This window comes from Malaya genurostris, chromosome 1 (assembly GCF_030247185.1).
Source record: "Malaya genurostris strain Urasoe2022 chromosome 1, Malgen_1.1, whole genome shotgun sequence".
Classification (NCBI taxonomy): Eukaryota; Metazoa; Arthropoda; class Insecta; order Diptera; family Culicidae; genus Malaya; species Malaya genurostris.
Genome location: NC_080570.1, coordinates 117,066,339 through 117,089,036, shown reverse-complemented (window position 1 = coordinate 117,089,036; position 22,698 = coordinate 117,066,339). Strand labels below are relative to the sequence as shown.

The window sequence follows — 22,698 nt, the reverse complement described above, 5'->3', positions numbered from 1 at the left end:
GCTTTAACAGCTTTCGAGCAATAACCATCAATTTGTAGCAACGGCAAAGTTGTTAATGTACTGTTTGGATCAATGATATGTTCAACAAGTTGAAAGTGAAAAGACAAAAACAAGTCAAAGTTGAGCTTCGTTTTTCTATCTGTCAAGTTCGTGTGTTGAGGTTAGAATTCAAATTCTGTCAGATAAGATAACAACATTGTTGAATTTATTTTCGGTGCAGTTTTCCAGTTTCGACCGGAGACTTTGTGGATTCATCGTTTTTGAGCAATGAAGAAATGACAGCTGTGCAGCATCATCCCGGCATCCGCTTGCTTGGGATGTCGTCTAGCTCAGATGTTTACAAATTTATCATAAAAACAACCCACAGTAATTCGCGTTTCCTCTCGAGCGCCGTTCGTCGGTGGCGTTCGAATGGATCTTTGCTTTTTTTTCCTCGACGGTTGGTTGGTTGCAGAATGCAAAAAACCGCGGTCCATTACAATCGCGACTGCAGCTCTGATGAGTCGTATCCAGGCCTGGAAGGTGCGAATTTGTTTGTTTTTCTTTTCCCGTCGGCTCAGTAAATGTATGTTAGTCGCATCATCATCTTCGGCATCATCTTTTTTTCTGTCTGTTCCCCAACAGGATATTTAAATGGAAGAAGTGTCGACGCCAATAAGACGACGGCAGTGGCGATGGCGGCGACGGTACAATTAGGTACTTGTTCGCGTGTGGTACAAAAATCGTCGCCTACTTTTTTTTTTGGTTTTGCTCGTTGTCGTCTGCAAACTGCTGGCTGTTGGCTGTCACGTGGCTGGTTCTTCTTCTCAGCAATTTCTAAACTCCGTAATGCCGTAATAATTAGCAAATGATGTCATACGGGACAGAAATAATGTTCACCAACGGGTAGATTGGGCTGGAGCAAGAGATGATCACGTAAGTGTAAGTGAAAAAAAAGCAGAGGATTCGGAATGGGTGTAAATTTTTGTTACGGTATGAACTTAACACGGGCACCCCTAGTACTGGTTGCAACCGAATGGTGACGAGACACCACAGTTTACATCATGCTTAGTGATGTTCTCAACAACGGGACACTCATATGCGAAACGCAGCAAACAAAAGGAACTTTCCCTTTCGGCAAAAGGAAAGGGTCCGCTTCAGAACTATTCCGGACCGATGTTGCCAGGAGGTCAGAGCCAAAATTAGAATTCCGCATGGTTTCCACGATGCAACCGACCGACCCGGGCGACATCGGGCGCTGTCTGACAAATCCATCAATCCGTCTTCACCGCGCAACTCCGGCTGCACGTCGTTTTTCGTCGTCGTCGTCGTCGTCGTCGTCTGTGTTTCACCAGGACCCAAAGCACACGGTTTCGGCCGCAGTTCTTGCGTCCGTGGCCTGTTTTTCTTTCGCTGCATTCTGGAAGGTAAATTTAGACCCGAACGCGTGCGTGTGACAACAGAGACAACACGCCGCATTATTTCAAGTTTTCCCGAGAGGAAAAATCACATACCGACCGACCGACCAGCGCCGCCGTGAACATTCCTTCGAACATTCGGGTAGACGCAGGAGAAGACCCTTTGTAAAAACGAAAAACGGTGACACTTCCGACGGAGTTTTTCACCCCACAGAATGTTGTTTTTTTTTTGTTTCTGTGTCTGGTCTTTAACTGTATCAATTTTCCAGTCGGATCCAACGTACGACGGAAGTGACAAAGTTCGTGAAAAAATGTTGGACTTTAGGTGACATTTGATGGACCAACAACTCGAGTCGAGTTGCTGTTTTTCTCTGGAATCGAATGTGACAGACGTATCAGGTATAGTCTTGCTTTGCTTACTATAGTGAAGTTTACACACCGTGTTAGTTTAACTAAATAGTAAGCTTGAAATTTTTCCCTGAAATGTTCGGACTTTGTTCATTATGTATTTTTTAATACATAGGTAGCATAAAAGATTTTATCAATTGCGACTAAACCAACCGTTTCTGCGAAAAAAGAAAACAATCATGATAATGGCATCTACCCAACCATTCTTTGGCATTCCGCCTGTTAATTAGATCGTACAGCGCTTGAAACAAAAATGAATGGTACCGGAAGGTGATGTGATGCAGGAGCCCGTGAACTAGGAAACATGGTCTGTTCGGTAATAATGCCGGACGTTTTCAAGTGATGTCTCTGTAAACAGTTCACCGTCGAAATTCTGACGTCATTTTTGTTGTTAAGTGAAGTGAACATGTTGAAATTAACCAATAAGCATCAAAACGATGTCGTATATTCGCTTTATATACATATAAAGAATTGCCATTAAAGACTCATCAGCCCTACATGCTACTGTAAAGCTGTCATAAAGCCACAAAAAGCGAAATACGTATCTGTTATAATGCAGTGATTTATTGCTGGATTTCGGTACTAACAATTTTATGGACATATTCGCATAATCAAAAACTGACAAATCCTATAAAAAATTGTTGTATGAGTGATTTTTACAAAATTAGTCAAGTTTTCAAATGAAAACATGGATTATGTTCCATACCTACAGTCAAAAATTCAGGATCAGGGTCATTTTGCCGAAAACCATTTCGCCGAAAGCCGTTTCACCGAAAGTCATTTTGCCGAAAGGATCATTTCTCCGAATGACATTTCGCCGAAAGGGGCACTTCGCCGAAAGGGTAATTGCGCCGATTCCTGCAATTGTCCTAATATTATAATTGGAATTGATTTAAAATAAACACAAATAAATGATAATACGTTAACGCCCGTTTTGTTGACCTACAATTGTACTAGAATAAAGATTGATTCTTGTACTCTTGAATAAAGATTGATTCATGACCCTAATAACAGAGTTCCCAAGGAAACTTGTTGACTATTAGACACTAACCATCAGCGCAGTTGCATAGGTGTACCAAGCAAATGTATGTGGTATTTTCCGTTTACTAAGTGAAAAAATATCTAATGCGGCTTCGCCACATCGATTTGATTCGTGTGCTGTCGACCTCGATTCCGCTCGTTCGGACCTAACTAAAGCAAAGAAACCTAGCGTTTTGTACATCGGGCTAACGAGGCGGTTACAGGTTTGTATGCAAGAAGCCGCCGCTTCCGACGATGGTGAAATGACTCATTCGGCGAAATGATTTTCGGCGAAATGACCTATTCGGCGAAATGACCTATTCGGCGAAATGACCTATTCGGCGAAACGACTTTCGGCGAAATAGCATTCGGCGAAACGACTTTCGGCGAAATGGCTTTCGGTGAAATCACCCGATCCCAAACATTCAAGTTGGATTTTTTAAGGAAAAAGAATTATTTAAAAAAAAACTTTTCCTTGTCCGAACTGATTTTCTTTTTCGGTGTAATTTTATCGAAAACTAAACCAATGAAAGTCATAATCCACTCAGAATTCAATTTCCCAACTGCTAGTTTTCTGATACATGCAAAATTGTTTCTAATGAATTCAAAAAATTCATGAAAAGAAGACGAAATTCTTGCGATTCCTGATAATATTGTGGTATTCTTCAAAATTATTTTCTTCGGGTTTGAAGGCATAACCGCAATCGCTTTGTTCGGCTGTCTACTGATAATGACTACCGATTGGAGTAGTTTTGATGCAGATTTAGATTTTTTTAAAAGTTATTTGTTTCGCCGCCTGATGGTATAAAGTTTTTAACACACTTAACCCTATAATTCTGAAACCGGAAGTTAGATCCAGATGAAATTCAGAAATTTTGTATAGAATCATAAGGCCATTCATTTTAGTTTGTAAAAATCGGTTACGACATCTTTAAGAAAAAATAGTACGCTTATTTCCATTTTTTGCACATATACCCCAAAACTCCGGAACCGGAAGTTCAATCCAAACAAAATTCAGGAATTTTGTACGGGATCACAAGACCTTTCATTTGAATCTAAGCTTGTGGAAATCAGTTCAGCAATATCCGAGAAAAGCATATCTCCGGAACCGGATGTCTGATCCAAATAATATTCAGGAGTTTGGTATGCGACTACAAAACCTTTCATATGAATCTGAGTTGGTGAAAATCGGTTCACCCGCTTTTAAGAAGATGGAGTGATTTCCAATTTGGAGTACACGATCACTTTTTTTCGATACTTCCGGAATCTGAAACGAAGATCCGGTATACCCAAAATCAATGTATTCGGTCATCAACTAACCAAATTTGTCCAATTCAAGAACTACACAGCTATTTGAATGTATTTGATGGATTTTTTTCGTGGCATGTAAAAAATACCCCCCTGATAATAAAATGCTTAAACTTATCAGTTTGGAACCGGAAATCGTATCCGGATGAAATTTAGTGGGATTATATAGGGTCGTAGGACCTTTCATTTGGGTCTGAATTTGTAAAAATCTTCACAACCGTCTCTGAGAAAATGGAGTGAGTTCCGTTTTTGAGTTTTTGATCACTATTTCCGGGACTTCCGGCATAGCTGAAATTGGTTCGTTTAACCAACAACCAACACAATCTACAAATTTAATCAATTTGAAGCCAAATTTAAAAGATTTTTTTCAATATTTGTATTATCGCTCAACGACGGGTTGCAATTTCATTCATTTCATTTCAATTTCTAATTCTACATTTACTACACTTACATAATACCTTTCATTTGAGTCTAAGTTTGAGAAAATCAGTCCAGCCGTTTCTGAAAATCGGAGTGATTTCCACTACTGGATCACTTTTTTCGGTACTTACGGAACCAGTATACCAAAAATCAGTATATTTGTTCATCAACTAACCAAACCTTCAATTGAAAAATTATGGTGGTTGAAGATATTTTGTTAGATTTTTCTGTTTCATATTTCAGTTTCATGAATTCGAAAATAAATATTTCTATGGGATTGTAAGACCTTTCATTTAAACCTAAGCATGTGAAAATTGCTTGAGCGATCTCTGAGAAAATCTAGTGCACTTTTTTATTTTTGCTTATTTCATTCCATTACTGCGGAACCGAAAGTCGGATCAGGTTTAAATTCAATTTTTAGGCTTTGGGTCTATAGGGCCTTTCATTTGAATATATGTTTTGAAAAAAAATCGGTTTAGCGCTCTCTGAGAAAATCGAGTGCACTTTTTTTTTCTTTTTTGTCGTACATTTTACCCTATTACTCTCGAACCGGAAGTTCGATCTGGATGAAATTCAATAGCAGGATGGAGAAAAGTTTTTTTTTTTTAGCATAAATTTGCATAACGATTCCAATTTATAAAATGTTTTAAGCCAAGTTTATGGAATTTTCTCGTTTTCTTTTGCATTTTCGCTCTACTTGACGGTATGAGTTTTAGATACTTTTCACCCTGTTGTTCCGGAACCGGAATTCGCATCCGAACAAAAAGCAATAGCAATCTTTGATACCATAGAACCTTTCATTTAAATCAAAGTTGGTGAAAATTGGTCCAGCCATCGCCGAGAAAATCAGGTACATCTACAAATATTTTGCGTATTCGACGAACCGAGTTGAATGGTAGAATTTTCTTCTTTCTCATTACCAAAACTAAAATGAAGAGATATGAAAATAAAAGAATAACTGCTCCGAATTTAGTTACATATCTTCAATGCGATAGTGATTACCTTTGAGTAATTCCAGACTTCACATACTCCGATTTGGGTGAAACTTTGCTCACGTTTTCAGTATGACAAAACATTTTTTGTTTGCATGGCTACCGAGACTAATTCGACTCAAGATTGATTTTCAAAACCGACGGATGTTTTTTTGCATGCACTTTCATCAAATTCATATGATTTCAAATTATATTCTTGAAGTAAATTCAGCCGGATTTCAGAAATTGAGGAATGAAAGTTATTAGAGCTGTTGTCGCTACTTGTTAGAAAAGAAGCGGCATGTCGAGGAAATTATACCCACTTTTAAGGGTTTTTTTTTACATTCATGTTATGTTTGCGTCAGGTGAACTGAACTGTCAAAATTTTCCAAAAAATAATCGTAACCAAGTAAAATTAACTACTGGACACACTGGTCAACCCAAAAAATTTGAAGATGCCGAATTTCAGCACAGAATCGTTTCGAGAGATGAGAAATAGATTTATTTTGAGAATTCTATACACGGAGAATCTAATCTATTCAGTTTGTGGGATCAAAAAAGTGTTACGAGAATCAAAAATAGGAAAAACTATAAATATTGAATCGAACATTACTTGAAAAGTGACCACAATGCTCCGTAAGAAATGAAAAAGTCATTTTGCAACTCGATAACGCCCCCGCACACACATCGAAAATTGTTAAAAACATTGTTATGCTCAGGTGGGAACTTTGGCCCGATCCGCTATACTCCTCATAGTTGGCCCCATCCAACTATCTTATTAACTGACACACTGGTAATCATAAAATTGAGAGGTTCCCTCCGGTAGTGGGCCTTTTTTTCGAATGAATCAATTTAATCTTTTTTTCTATTTTGTTACTTTAGCGTACAGCCCGTTTTGATTCTAATTTAAATAAAGACTGTACTCGAATAAAATGTAACAGATACAAATAATCATCGAAAATTTATTTTAAGTCGAACATTTTTGCAACTCTCATGGAATAAATAAACGCTAATTAGCTGCTAAGCTTTTACGCAGTTGCTTTACTCAATCACCTCTCCTAGGCTAAATGCCCACACCTAGGGCATGACGTTTCTAATCAAATCCTGTGCAAACTTGCGCCATTTTTCTTACACACTTTTATCCACTCTTTCTTCAAATTCTCCAATTTTTTCTATTGTGCAAAGTTCTGGTGAGTTGGACGGATTAGCTTCTTTTGGCACAAAATCAACTTGGTTTGGCTTTATATCACATACCATTACCGGTTTCGCATAATGGCACGATGCCAAATTTGGCCAAAACAGAGCGTTACCTACGTAAGACTAGACCTGTGCGCCGTTGCCGATATTTTCGCCGCCAAAAAGATGATCAACACCCCGGCTATCACATTTTAATCATGCCGCCGATTATATTACATCAGCCGAAAACATAATTTTATCAATGTGGATTTTATTATCAGGGGGGTATTTTCACCTACTTATACTAATAGTCAGTACTACCGTCGTCAACCAAAGCCAATGCCATTGGATTCAAAATCTATATTTTTTATGTTTATTTAAGGGGCGGGTAGGGTCGAACACTTTTAAATAGTCATTTAGTTTTTTCTTTGTATTTTTTTAGATTCAAGCCTATCGGAACGAAACTCAGCAAGTTATGGGCTTTTATCGTTGCTTATCTCATACTGCGAAGAAGTAAGAGCTCGGTGCGCAGGCCTAAGATTTCTGCTTCGATTGACTTAAAAACTTGACAAAACATTCTTGAAATGTTACAATATAATAAAATACAAAAGAAAAAATATGATTTTTGAATATATTAGAGCCTACGGGCTCCCTAGAGTAATAACTAGTATCCTTGGATTCTATAGACAAAAAACTTTAAACGCGTTTTTCTCGAAAGCTGGTTTTGAAAGTCCGTGTCCATCGTCATTAAAAAACTACTGTCCCTTTTTTTTCAAATTTGGGGTCTAGAAAAACAATTACTCTATCTATGCTGTTTTGATTTGTTAACTTCTGGTTAGTCTGCGCTGAGATACAGTGGACACCGCAAATCATGATTTTTAAGAAGAGCTCTAAAAATACGTCTTCACCGATTTATTTCTCAATATTTTTCAACGAAAAAATTACAAAATGTCCATCCAGCGACTGGCACCATTAAAGAAGGTGACAAGCGATTATAAATACACTCTCCTACTCAATGCTTGATCGGAGAAATAGGTATAAAGCGAGAGGACTAGTGTTTGATGGACAGAGAAGATGTTTGGATGTAAGGTATCGGTCGGGTGACGGCCAGGATGTAGACCATGTTCGATGTACGTTGCTACTATGTCTGTTTCGCGTATTAGAGTGGCTAAAACAAGATGAGAGTGGCGAAATGGTAACGCGCATGCACGGAATGCATAAGAACGCAGGTTCGAGTCCTGTCTCTGAGCGTATCTTTTTCCAAACATTCATCTTTTCTGTTAATTTTTCTTTCACTTGGCTTCTCCAATATATATTTCCACTCAGTCATTGAAAAATCTACAAAATGTTGTTTGAATGAGTCTTTGTGGGACGATAGTTCTGAAAAAAAATCCTTAAAATTATGTTTTTTTAATCATACAGACCCTATTCTTCTTGGACTATTTGAGCAAACGAGACACGGACAAATTGCAATTCCCTACTGTTTCGCGATCAACATATGGAACTGGTCTAGATTGACCACCTCCCATAATTTTTTGTTCAAATACTTCTGGCTTGGAAGTCATTTAGATAACCACTTGACATATTGTGACAAAATTTTGCACATGTAAACACTTTAAACTAGTAATTTTTTATACTTATGTAAGTATTATCGGCTTTCTCAGTCCCAAATCACTAGCCAAACGATTTAATTCTTAAATTTCCCGACTTTTCGGCCGTTTTCGATTGCCTTTTTCAAGGGAAACTGTGAAGTTGTGTTTTTATTATTGTTTGATTCTGATTTTGATAATTTTGCGGTCAAAAGAGTTGAAAATTGCATGCCTTTAAAACGAACAACTTTAAATTTCTATTAGCGTTAATGATAGTTTCTTCAATTATTTAGATTTTAAATATGATTTAGTTTCAATAAATTCCAGATTGTTGTGCTAAATGCTCTCAAACAATGCAAACATCTGCAATAGCACTCATATAGTGAAGCTACGAAGTAGCATAGAGACAAAACATGTAAATCTCAATTGTCTTCATCGGGCAAACGATGGAAACGAGAATAGGTCGATTGTTGTGCATGATTTGTATTCCATGAATTAAGTAAGTTTTAAAGAATTTTGGTTTTTCATCTAAACGTAGATAAAATCGGTAACGGACTGCAAGCGTCATCTTTTCTCTCGCTATCGGTAATCGAAGTGCGATTAAATTGAGACATTCCCCCGATCTAAACCTCCGTTTCAATGTCGACAGAAAACAACATTTTCCTACATAATTGAATGCTCTCTTCCTGACGGATCTCGAATCGAGGGGACATTCACTTGTTAAATGAGACTTTTGTTTGCTATTATTACATTGAAAAAACGAAAAGAAGTCGCTTCCGATGAAAAAATGTCAACCGTCGCTTCCGATTTATATTTTCATATGAATTTCCTATTTTGCTTTTCTCGTCGAACGACGGTTCGGCCCCTTGGCTTCGCATCCTTCCAATCACACTCGGGGTACAACAGTTCACAGTCTTTATTTATTCAACGCGTCCCTGTCAATCTACGGATCGGCCGCTCGGAGAATCGACGCCCCGACATGACAGAGAGAGCACAGGAATCGATGTGCGCCGGGAGGAGATCGGTCTAATCGAAAGGTCTTTGTACTTTGTTTTCCGGTGTTGTTTGCCTGAGAGGCGTGAGGGAGGGATGTTTGGTTTTTCACCTTGCTTTAGTTTCGTTTTTTTTGCAGTTCGACTCTTTGCTGCTCTCCGAGCAGATATGGGAACGTTGGCATATCATCTAACAATGCAAGTTCCACAATGTGTTTGCTGACCGTAGACGTCTGGTCCTTTTTTTGTAAACGATGGCCAATGATGATGATGATGATGATGGTGGTGGAATGATCAAATATTACAATTCGCTCCGTATAAACTAGATAGTCAAAGTTTGCGTTATTGAAGCTGCTTGAGAATTCTCTCAATGTTGCACTCCTTTCTCTGGTCTGATGCAACCAGACGAAAGATTTGAAGGTTGTTTTGTTATGAATATGTATGATGAACAGTGACGTCAAAGGGATTTGAAATGTAGATTTTAGTGGGTTGTTATAAATAAATAATAGAACTTAAAAAGCTAAGATTTTTATTCAACACACAGTTTTCCTCTATTTCTTGCATTTATGTATTAGCTTCACACTGATTTTATTGAAATGAAACTCGCATTTTTCTGTGGAAAAACTTTTTGTTTCAATTTGTTATAATTAGCAGATGGAAGCCGAAAGAAGGAAATTAATCACCCTCGGTGGAAATTCAACGTGGTCAGTTTAAAAAAGTGCGAAATCGTAGGAATTAACTAAATTAGGCTCCGTGTGAAAATTCCTTATAAAAAATTCCTGAGCGACGGGTTGAGCAAGAAAAAGTGTTTGTAATTTTGAGTTCCATTGATTCAAGGCTTCAGTCTTTTTCAATAAATTAATCAGCCTTTCTTAAGGCTAGCTATTGAAAGAACTATTCTTCGAACTAATCAGTCTTTATCAAGACTTTTCCAAACTAGGAGTCTAATTGAAGACTAGTTAATTTAATTTAAAATTTCATTCATTTCAAAAATGCCTGCGTTCAACCGGAAAGGCAACAAACCTAAGGCTAAAAATAATTCAATACGGAATAAATCACAATTCACGATCTTATAGAATCATTCACGATCTTTTCGAATCTGAATGTAAAAATAAAAGACAACGGACGGATTTCCCTTCCGTTGATTCTATGCCGTCTAACAATATTTACGAGATTCTTCCTGAATCCGATTGTAGCGACATAGAAGAAAATACTTCAAAAATTCCCAAAATGGACGCTTGTCGTTCTGGGAAGAAACATCAATCTATGCCACCAGTGACGGTGATGATTTCCGACTTCAAAGCTTCCGTACTGAGCTTTCTACTTTTCTCCCGGGAGTAAAAGTCTCATTTCAAATCGGACGAAGAGGAGAATGTCGAGTCTTGGTTGATGGATTGGAAGATTACGAACGACTTATTCGATATTTGTCCGAGAAACTTCATAAATTTTATTCATATGATATAAAATCAGACAGACCCTTCAAGGCTGTCTTGAAAGGCTTATCAAATGATCAAAGTATTGATGAAATTAAAAATGAAATAAAAGAATTTTTTGGTTTTGCCCCTTCCCAAGTAATACTTATGAAAAAAGAGCGAATGGTACTTCTAAATCACGCTCTGGAATTTCCCATGAACTTTACCTAATACACTTCAATCGAAGTGACGTAAACAATTTTAAAACTTTAGAAAAAGTACGTTTCATTTCCCACGTTAAAATTCATTGGGAACATTATAAACGGCATAATCGTATTGCAAACTTAACGCAATGTCGTCGTTGCCAAGGCTTCGGCCATGGAACCAAAAATTGTCATATGGATATACGGTGTTTGAATTGTGGTAAATCGCATTCGAAAGACGTTTGTCCACTGATAAATTTTCATGTTCAAATTGCAATGGAAATCATAAATCCAATTATTTGAAATGTCCTGTCAGGTAGAAAATTTTAAACGCTCGTTCGCTTAGACAACAAGTCAAATCAACGACCTTAAATTTACAGAACATACCTGAAAATCAAAAAAACCGTTACAAATGCCACGTCTAATTCTTCTAAGGCACTTATTTCTTCGAATTTAAAACAAAAAAACAGGTACGCCTTCCAATTCGTCTTCTAACGAAAACAATTTATTGACAGGTAGATCGGCCTCGTCATGATCTTTTTCTAATGTCAGTTATGCTAGTATAACAGGTAGAAAACTACCACTTAATTCTTCTAATATAAATAATCAAAACACAGGACCGCCTTGCAGTTCTTCTTCTAACGAAAATAATTTATTAATAGGTAGACCGGCCAAATCATCTTCTTCTAATGGCAGTCTACCTACAAATATTCCTTCAATGCCATTCGCTTCTTTAAATGAAGTCGATTTAGGCGATATAAAGGGTGATTTTTTAAGAGCTTGAGAACTTTTTTAAACAATAAAACGCATAAAATTTGCAAAATCTCATCGGTTCTTTATTTTAAACGTTAGATTGGTACATGACATTTACTTTTTGAAGATAATTTCATTTAAATGTTGACCGCGGCTGCGTCTTAGGTGGTCCATTCGGAAAGTCCATATTTGGGCAACTTTTTCGAGCATTTCGGCCGGAATAGCCCGAATTTCTTCGGAAATGTTGTCTTCCAAAGCTGGAATAGTTACTGGCTTATTTCTGTAGACTTTAGACTTGACGTAGCCCCACAAAAAATAGTCTAAAGGCGTCAAATCGCATGATCTTGGTGGCCAACTTACCGGTCCATTTCTTGAGATGAATTGTTCTTCGAAGTTTTCCCTCAAAATGGCCATAGAATCGCGAGCTGTGTGGCATGTAGCGCCATCTTGTTGAAACCACATGTCTACCAAGTTCAGTTCTTCCATTTTTGGCAACAAAAAGTTTGTTAGCATCGAACGATAGCGATCGCCATTCACTGTAACGTTGCGTCCAACAGCATCTTTGAAAAAATACGGTCCAATGATTCCACCAGCGTACAAACCACACCAAACAGTGCATTTTTCGGGATGCATGGGCAGTTCTTGAACGGCTTCTGGTTGCTCTTCACTCCAAATGCGGCAATTTTGCTTATTTACGTAGCCATTCAACCAGAAATGAGCCTCATCGCTGAACAAAATTTGTCGATAAAAAAGCGGATTTTCCGAATGGACCACCTAAGACGCAGCCGCGGTCAACATTTAAATGAAATTATCTTCAAAAAGTAAATGTCATGTACCAATCTAACGTTTAAAATAAAGAAACGATGAGATTTTGCAAATTTTATGCGTTTTATTGTTTAAAAAAGTTCTCAAGCTCTTAAAAAATCACCCTTTAATTGAAAATAAAATGGTCTACCTACAAGATCAACTTTTTTGAATGATCATTCGAATGAATTCGACTTCATCACTTTTTGAAGCATTTCAAATCGGATGGCAATTTGCAAATAATATTATATTGAATTTAAAATTTAACAGTGATGTTAAATATGCTCGATCTTTGAAATCGAGTGAAGATGAATTTTATAATTTTCTTAAAGTTCACAAAATTCATATTGCCATTGTGATAGAAACTTTTCTTAAACCAAATGTCAAATTGAAAATTAATCCACATTATGTGATTAATCGGTTTGACAGGTTTACTGGAATGGGAATGGGAGTTGCCATTTTTGTCCAACGACAAATCAAACATCGAATTTTACCTTGTTTCAATACTAAAGTTATTGAATGCTTGGGAATCGAAGTTGAAACCATTCATGGAATTTATTTCATCGCTGGAGCATATTTGCCATTCCAATGCACCGGCGAACAATTAAATTTCTTTAAAGGCGATTTGCGAAAACTCACAAGATATCGACCGAATTTTTTCGTAATAGGGGACTTAATTGCTAAGCATGTCCAGTGGAATTGTAGGCAAAATAACAGTAATGGTAAAATACTTCATAATCAACTCTCAGCTGGTTACTTCACAGTTCTTCATCCCAGTAATCCGACTTGTTTCTCTTCCGTGAAAAACCCGTCTACAATTGATCTGGTTCTAACAGATTAAAGTCATATTTGTAGTGAACCGATTACACATGCTGACTTTGACTCAGATCATCTTCCAGTAACATTCAGACTTTCCAACGAAGCTATAATTAATCCAATTAGTTCTATTTTCAACTATCATAGAGCTAATTGGTTGGATTACAGATCTCACATTGAAAATCATGTGGATCATGAAACTGTTTTAGAAAATTCTGCGGACATCGACACAGCAATTGATAATTTGAATCATTACATTATCGAAGCTAGAAATCTTTCAGTTCCCAAAGCTCAAACTAAATTAAATTCTCCTATCATCGATGACAATCTTCAACTGCTCATTCGGTTGAAGAATGTTCGTCGACGACAATATCAACGTTCTCGTGATCCTGCTATGAAAAACATAGCTAAGGATTTACAAAAAGAAATTAAACATAGATTTACTCTTTTGCGAAATGAAAATTTCGCTAATGAAGTTGAACAAATTTTAATTTCAACGTTGTGAGTCCTATTGAAAATGAAGTTTCACTGAAATATGAGCATATTTCAACCCAAGTGTTATCACACGATGACATTATTGAGACGAATTTTGATGGAATTAAATCAATTATTAGGAAGCTTAAAAACATGAGGGCTCCTTGTAATGATGGAATTTTCAATATTCTTATTAAAAATCTTCCCGATGTTGCCTTGAGACTCCTGGTTAAAATTTTCAACAAGTGTTTTTCATTAGCTTACTTCCCAAAAAGAGAAAAACGCTAAAGTAATTCCTATCCTCAAACCTGACAAAAACCCAGCAGAAACATCAAGTTATCGACCAATTAGCTTACTTTCTTCTATCAGTAAACTTTTTGAAAAAATTATCTTGTTGAGAATGATGTCTCATATAAATGAGAATTCAATTTTTTTACCAGAGCAATTTGGATTTCGTCATGAACATTCAACTACTCATCAACTTGTCAGAGTAACGAACATGATAAAAGCAAATGAATCTTCTGGGTTATCAACTGGAGTTGCTCTTCTAGACGTAGAAAAAGCATTCGACAGTGTCACAAAGGTTTAATAGCAAAAATGTCTGATTTCCAGTCTCCTATTTATTTGATCAAAATGATTCAAAATTATTTAATTGATCGTACTCTTCAGGTTAGCTATCAGAATTGTAAATCTGAATTGCTACCCGTACGAGCCGGTGTTCCGCAGGGTTCGAGCGTAGCTCCAATCTTGTATAATATTTTCAATTCTGATCTTCCAAATCTACCCGTTGGTTGTCAGAAATCGCTATTCTGTGACGACACAAGTCTGTTAGCCACAGGTAGAAATCTAAGAGTGATCTGCAGTCGCCTACAAAGAAGTTTAAATATTTTCAGTGATTATCTGTCAAAATGGAAAATTAAACCAAATACAGCCAAAACGCAATTAATTATCTTTCCTCACAAGCCAAGAGCTTCTTTTCTTAAACCAAACAATAATCACATTCTCAAATTGAATGGATTGGAATTGACATGGTCTGATCAAGCTAAATACTTAGGTTTAACGTATGACAAAAAACTCACTTTCAAGGATCACATTGAAGGAAGCCAGGCAAAGTGTAATAAATATATTATAAACAGAAATTCTAAGCTCTGTCTAAAAAACAAATTGTTAATTCATAAAGACCAGCCATGCTTTATGCAGTACCAATTTGGTCAAGTTGTTGTTCCACCAGGAAGAAAACGCTTCAAAGGATTCAGAATTCTGAAAATGATTTTGAAGCGTCCTCCCTGGTTTAGTACAAATGAGTTACACAGACTCACAAATATAGAACCATTAAATGTAATGTCACATAATATAATAAGCAAATTCCAACAAAAATCGATGCAATCTTCAATTGAATCGATTCGCTCTCTGTATTAGTTAGTAAGTTAGTATATAAATTCTTTTTCCCCATTACACAATACAAGTAGGTTTAGAATTTTCCCTACACAAAAATCTCAGAATTGCGGAAGCAAAAGATGTCCTCATGGTAATAACCAAATCATGTATATAATTGGGTTGAAAAGTCACCACTCGTGGCTGAACACCCAATTTAAATCTTAATAGTTTAATTTTAACTCATATTCTAATGAATAGTTATTTAAAAAAAGGCGGGTGGGTAATGTCAGAGACATAACTGGATGTCGTGAATACGAAAACAACTGACATGTTCCCTAACACTTCCGAATATCAATTAGTTGATCAATTGTATGAATTATGCAAGCATTCCCCTTTTCCACATTTTTCGCAAAAACAAAGAAGGCTTCACTTGATCTAGATTACTGTGAATTTCGCACAGCGAAAAGTGCAAAAATCTAACCAAACTGTTCTAGATTTGCACTAAACTGAGGAGATTTCCTTTCGATTTGCGTACAACAAATCCTAATAGTTCTTCAGAAAACTTTTATAGCCATTAGAACGGCTGGTTTGGTGTAATGCTCTCCACCGTTGCTTTTTCATCCATGAAAATGACTGGCAGCTGCGACGTAATCGCTCTTGTCGGAAGCGAAACTAGCTTTGCAAACGACACAAAATACATCTACTCGCATTGGTGATAGAATCCAAACTGATTCAATTTTTGTTAGGAGCTTTCTTTGATTTCGTTTGTAGCTTTTTCACTAATGGGCGGTCCTAACGGCTATAAAAATAGCCGCATACAGAATTTTAATGTCGATTATTTCATTTCGGATTTGCATAATTTAATGAAGAAACTATCAATATGCTGTAGGGATTCGTTTCTAGCATTCAGAAGGACCAAATTGAGGAACTCACTACGATATTCACCACTTTTCGGAACATTTTTCTCGAACGATTTGTTGTACAGCAGCAGATATTTGGTTCTCTTCCTCAGAACGCGTTCTGATTGGCTGATGTTGACATGGGTCAAATGAGATTTTTCAATAGTGTACTATTGAAATACTTTTTGCTATACACGTTTAAGTTGAAAAATTTCGATTCTATTGGTAGTTAGATTATATAAATCCTTCCACAGATCACTGAGCTATGAGCTTTCAAAATACGAGAAAGGCAAACGCGCCTTATGAATTATCCTCTTTGATACTCGTTTATACCAAACATTTCAGAAAAGTTTAATTTTGAACTATTTGAGATTATGTCACACAACTGAAAATTTTATCATAAAATTGTGATCATATTTCCGATGGCATGTAGCAAAAATTATGTTGATTCGTTAGATACAACAAGAGATATTCACGATCAAAAACTTATCACTCTCTCAGAGGGTAAATTTTGAAAAGGCACCCCATAGTAAAGTAAGTCGTATTCACGACATAAAAACCTTTTTAATGACCACAGAGTAGTATTAAAACGAACCGAACTTTGTTGAAATGTTGATTCCGAATCAGACAGTAATACTGATAACGATGAAGACACTTATAAATTCTAAGTAAAATCAAAATTTATCTTTCCAAATAATTATTCGTTGCAGAATTTATTATAATATCTACAATCAATATGTGATATGAAATAAAAATACTAACTATTTTTATTTACTGTGAATCAAATACTTTGCTTATTTCCACCCCTGATATGATTCCTATGCATTATTTTACTTGTATAGATTTGAACGGTATCAAAATAATCAAACTAATAGTACCTTATTTCTATTTATCTGTATATAGTCAAATGATATTTTGGAACACAACGTCAAACCATTAAATTGACTTTCCAGTATCATCCGTGGGTTGTATGACGTTTTTCCTTCCGATCGTCTTCCATTTGCTGCCTACCATTACCAATACTCCTTGCCTGGACCGGATGAACCACATTTTTTTTTCTCCAAAGCTTCACCGACGATGATGACGACATCGACGACGACGACGACGATGATGATTTCCTTCATGACGGGTCGTAGCACTGTGATTCGAATTTTCACTCCTGCTCTCATGGATTCTCTCGTTTCTGTTTGTTATTTTTTTTCTCTCCTTATTCTTGTCTGGACCATTTCTCAAGGTTTACTGACGATGACGCGATGCAGCAGCAGTGAACACTCACAGGAAGGTTGGTAAGCCTGTGCTGCATTGCGAGATCTAGTAAGCGATGACGACGATGACGATGATGATGATGATGATGATATCGGTTTCTGTCTGACAGCTCACCGCGCGCCGGCTGACGGACGGTTCCCCGTCTTGCTCGGTGTCTCGTCGTAGGGCGCGTAGTCAAAATTCGATGTCACTAGGAAAATGCTCCACTGAGCGGTTAGTTTTCCGACAGCTTCCGAAGGGTTCGGTTGAGCCATCTTCCTGCCTCGGCCATCGCGTGTCAGTGCGGTGATCCTGCTAAGGTGTGTGATTTTTATAATAGGGTAGGAAGCGACTAATGAGATAACACCACGGGAATGCTAGTTGCTAGTCTGTAAATAGTGCTATTCCGAGTCTAAACGAATTTTTTTATTGTTCGGTTTTTGTTCGACTTGTGTGTTAACAAGACTTGTACATAAAGTGCGTCGTTCGATTCGCAATCGTGACACTTTTTTCACGCCACCTTTTCTAGTGAGAGAATAAAAGACTTTTACCTATACTCGTGTGTATTCCGTTGCCGACCGTTTTGGGGCCACCACCGAAAAGTTCGTCACGCGTTCGTCGGTCATTCGCCACCAGCATCCTTCCTGGGTACCACCGATCGAACTAACCCTCATCGTAGCTCATTAGGCTCTTTGGCAAAAACTCGCGGTCCTGTATAATATAGTGGCCTACTGCCGTGAGTGTCAATGGAACCTTGCTAAACTACTAATAGTGTCTGTGTGTGTGTAAACTCAGTGTCCACTCATCATAATCATCTTTGTCGTCATCATCGGCCACTGCGGTCATCGTGTCTCGCCGATTTGCGACTTGCGAACCACGGAAAACGGAAGCATTCCGACAAAATGGTGCAGCTCAAAGTTCAAAGTCCTCTCGTCGGTAAATTTGTGAAACAATGGGGACCTTCGCTCAGCGACTGTTTGGAAATCCGGGCCAACTTCCAGAAAGGACTGGCCATTAAAGGCACTTGGAAATGTGTAAGTATATCCACGTCCGAAACAAAAACTTCTCATCCTCTTCACTTTACTGTCTGGTTTGCTCTCCCAAATGGCCGTTCGTGTGTTATCCTGATCCAAAAACGCAGTTTAGAATATTTTTCCCGGGATACGAATCTCCGATTCTCTAGTCGAACATCAAAAGAGCACGTGTCGTTCCAGACTGTTTCGGAGAAAAAATAACATGTTGATGGAACAAAATGGTACACGAAAGATAAAAAAAAAGACTGTCTGAGCCGATAGAAGAAGTAATGCTAAAAATACACGTTTCGCATGGTGCAGCATAGTTTTTTCCGTGCTGGAATTTCGCAATCGTCGGCTCCGGTCTCACAGTGGGCCGAATCCGAAAGAAAAATGGTCAAAATTCCAACCTAACTTTTGATGATATTTGACGGCTTGGATAACTTTCACAGAATTATAAAATGTTTATTTTAGAGTACTTTGAAATTTTTTTAAAAGTGATAGTAAAAGTGAAATACAATTTTTCTAGGAAAATTTCTGAATTTATGTTTCTTAAGAAAACAAGACATGAATTGTACTAAATACGTTGAAAGCCTAGGGAATCTGTCTCAAAAAATGTTGTTAACATTAAAAAGAGCTTGAAATGGAGACAATTTTCCTTAAATTTTAACTGCTTTTATGACAGAGCTAGGGTGGTTCGATAGACTTTAGTTTTAAAAAAAATCATAAGCCTTTTTATTATCATGGATATTCTTCATTATGAACGGATTCGCTACTATTTGCTATTTATGATTACAAACAATAAATCCATTTTTTGTCACAATCCAAAAACAACATTTTCTTATGCCCCTTCAGCAATATTGAAGTCGTCTAACAACAGGGTTTTTCTCTCGACTTCAACTCATACGGAATCCAATTTCCAACCTTTTGACTGATCTCTAAAACTTTTCTGAAAAAGGCGCCATTACAATTCGGGTATTTTAATCACTAGTTTTACTTATATTTTAATCACTTTACTTGTATTTGAATAACTAGCTTATCTAAGGGATCTGCTAAGGAGGCGAGTGGAACTTTTTTTTCGAAGGGGGGTGACGGCAAATCAATCCTTGGGATCTTTTTTTTTGCTTACCAAATGGATCCCTCAAGAGGAAACATTTATTTTAAATTTTTATTATTGAACCAATGAAACGATGGGGCGGCAGATCCAGTTTTACCTCGGGCTCAAATTTTCCTGGATACGCCACTGAACTTATTTTATTCTTACGTCAATCTTCGAAAATATGCTATGTTTTCTTCGGCGAGAAAGGCTACAGCCGGGTAAACATGTGAAATCTGCTCCCAAAGGGAGTTCATATCGTATTACCATAATAGCTTCGGCAGGAGATATATTTCCTAAAATTTCAATATTTGATCATTTCTAAGAAGCATAACAATCAACCATGCGTTTCCATTTGAACTCCGTTAGTGGGAAACGCATGGTGCTTAGTTCCGGTAGTTAGGCACCATGCATTTTGTTCTAATAGAGCTTTAATGGAGACGCATGGTTGAATGTAAATTTTTAATTTTTTGATCATCATATCTCTTGTTTTAATTTTGTCTCCACTCATCGGAGATATGATCAGCAATTTGTGATAAAATTTTCAGTAATATGAGATAAATACAAATAACACGAAATTTAAAGTTTCTATTTTTTTATAAAGAAGGTAAAAATTTGTTGCTTCATTCACTCCAGGCTATGTAGTTGATTCGTTAAGTTCTGGCCAGATTTCAGGGCCAGAATCCAATTCTAGAATTCAGTTTTGAAACTCAGTTTCAGAATCATATGCAAGATTTTTCTTCCATATCCAGAATTCAGTTCCTTGTCCAGAATCCAAGGCCAGAGTCGAGTTTAAGAATTCTGGAACTGAAACCGAGTTTCAGAATTTGATTGTAAGCCTGAATATTGACACAAAATTTCGTAAAAGAATTCTGGAATTTTGGAACTGAATTCTTCAGTTCCAAAACACCTGCCCGGAGTTCAGATTCCGAATTCAGGTTCAAAATTCAGTTACAGAATGCAGATCTAGAATTTGGTTCCATAATTCAGTTTCACAATTCCAGAAGTGTAACTTAATTCATAAATTAGTGTCTGAAGATTTTTGAACTGAATTCCGTATCTGGATTCTAAAACTAAATTTCGGAGCTAAATTCTCGATCCGAATTTAAAAACTATAGCCCGGACCGGAATTCTGTATTCAAAACTCAACTGCAGACCAGAATCCAGGTCGAAAGTTCACTGTTAAGATTCATGGTCTTGAACTCAGTTCCCGAACATAGGATCAGTGCTCAGTTTAATAACCCTGTTCCAGAATTCAGCTCCCAAGTTCAAGCTCAGATTTCAGTTGCATAATCTATTAGATTAGATTAGATTAGATATTAGATTTCAGAATTTAGGTTCAGAGCTCAGTTCTAGCATTGAACTCCAAAATATAGTTCCGGAATTAAGATTATTTAACATCAAAGAAACTGAACCATCCATTTTATTCGCATTCACTACCCACTCACCTTTTATCACCAGTGATAGTAAAACAACTTTTCCTTGTGCCGCTTCATCAATATTTTGAACATTTAACATTGTAACTTGGTTTCCCTCGACTTCAACTCGTACGGCATCCAATTTCCAACCTTTTGGCTGATTCTTAATCCTTTCCTAAAATGATGTCATATCAATGTTTTGGCATATTACTAGTTTAAGTACCTATAATTTATTTAATTCTGAAGTAAATCTACGAAAATATGCTATGTATTCTTCGACGAAAAAAGCTATAGTCTGTGAAATCTCTCCCAAAAAGAATTTATATTGTTATTCCATATATAAAAAAGGTAAAAAGCTTGGACTGAAGGCAATTTGCCCAAAATTTCATCCCTTTAAGTGTTTTGTTGACGGTGGATCTGTTGACTTTAATTTTATATGATTTTTTAAGAAACCGGTCCACTCAAAAATTTGAGAAAGATTCATAAACGATTTTTTTCAATTTTTTTTGGAGATGTATTTTTAATATTGAAAAATAATTAAAAATTTTAAAACTAATTTTTTTTCACACTTCCGATTTGGGAACCATTTGGATTTTTTAACGATAAATAAATAGTTTTTTAATGCGTCAAAGTGCTTATTTTTGACCTAAGATCAAGTTCAAATGCATTATTGCTAATAGTACTGGTTTGAGGAATGTTGCCGAATGTGTGACGTAAGCCCTGAAGCATATTTTAGTGAACTTTTCAAATCTAATTGAATGTAATTTTTTAAACTAAAAACTACAAGGATCAGCCACATGGGGTTGTTCGAGCCATTGATGTGGAACAAGGCAACCAAAATTTCTAATGATCTACAATCAAAAAGTTGAATCAATCCGAACCAACACCGAACATCTTTTGTCTTGATTTGCATTTGTTTTATAACCGACGAAATTACATTTAAAATTTATCCAGGGGTAGTTGTCAATTTCTCATGTGGAAACGACATAACATGGAATTCCGAGCTTGCATGACACAAGATCAGAGCATACCAATTGAGGGCTGATGCCACTGTGTTTTAGTGCGTTTTAAAGGGCTATTTTCACGCTTCAAATCTGATTTCCTCAGAAACGGTGACAAATATCAAAAAATCCAACTGACAATCTCTTAGAAAATTAGTTTAGATTAGTCTGTGAAAATTTCAGAATGATTCATTGACTTTAGTGGTCGGGAAAGTCTTTTTTCTGAAGGAAAAATTGCATAGCTGAAAACGGCAACATTCAACTTGTTCATTGATGCGATATGCCTTCAAAAGCATGAATCAAAAATCTATCCTGACAATGTCTAGATAATTTAGTTTAGATTCGATTAGTGCATAAAAACATATGTTGTCGCGATAAAAATTAAGTGAATGTTATTTTTGTAATGGTAAGTCCATTTCTACGGCGGCACCATTTTTCTGCTCTTGTATCCTGGTAACGTTACGAAACATGAGAGAGAAATAAAATCGGCTCAGCAAAGCTGCCAAACAAGCGGTAGCTTTATTGGGTTTTATGTTATGTAGTCAAACTTGTAACCGAAAATATCAAAACTTTTTACACATTTACGAGAGAGCATGGAGAGAAATGTAATACGCACAGCGAGCGACACGGTTTTACGCTAACAACTGGCCTCAGTTCTTAAAGCTTCAAATCGTTTTATGGCACGTTTTTGTCTTGCTGTCTAGCAGCAACCTACCTCTAGCATGCTACGAGTAGGACTGAAACGCTAGCTTTAATTTCGCTTCTACTTATAGATTCGCGTGCTTCCAACAGCTTCGCTTTTGCATCGATTGACCAATCAGAGCGATGCTCTCTCTTTGATTCATCGCTTACTCCTTCAAAACCGTCGTCTATGGCAGGGAAATCCGGTATACCGCAGATTTTTAG

The 22,698-nt window shown here is 36.8% G+C and overlaps 1 protein-coding gene across 4 annotated transcripts in view; it reads left to right on the top strand.

Annotated features, from left to right (window-relative positions):
- LOC131425568 (leucine-rich repeat flightless-interacting protein 2) overlaps window positions 1-22,698 on the top strand; it is a 119,708-nt gene that overhangs the window by 46,337 nt on the left and 50,673 nt on the right. Inside the window, exon 1 of one of the 4 annotated variants that reach the window (XM_058587556.1) lies at window positions 17,474-17,584. The exons of 2 other annotated variants lie outside the window; for them this stretch is intronic. Coding sequence is in view for 1 of the 2 variants with exons in the window: in XM_058587553.1 (XP_058443536.1) it covers window positions 18,167-18,298 (132 nt within the window). In the remaining variant the exon portion in view is untranslated. Of the gene's footprint in view, window positions 1-17,473; window positions 17,585-17,653; window positions 18,299-22,698 lie in introns of those variants that run through there. One more of the 4 variants, XM_058587553.1, reaches the window with a different exon arrangement.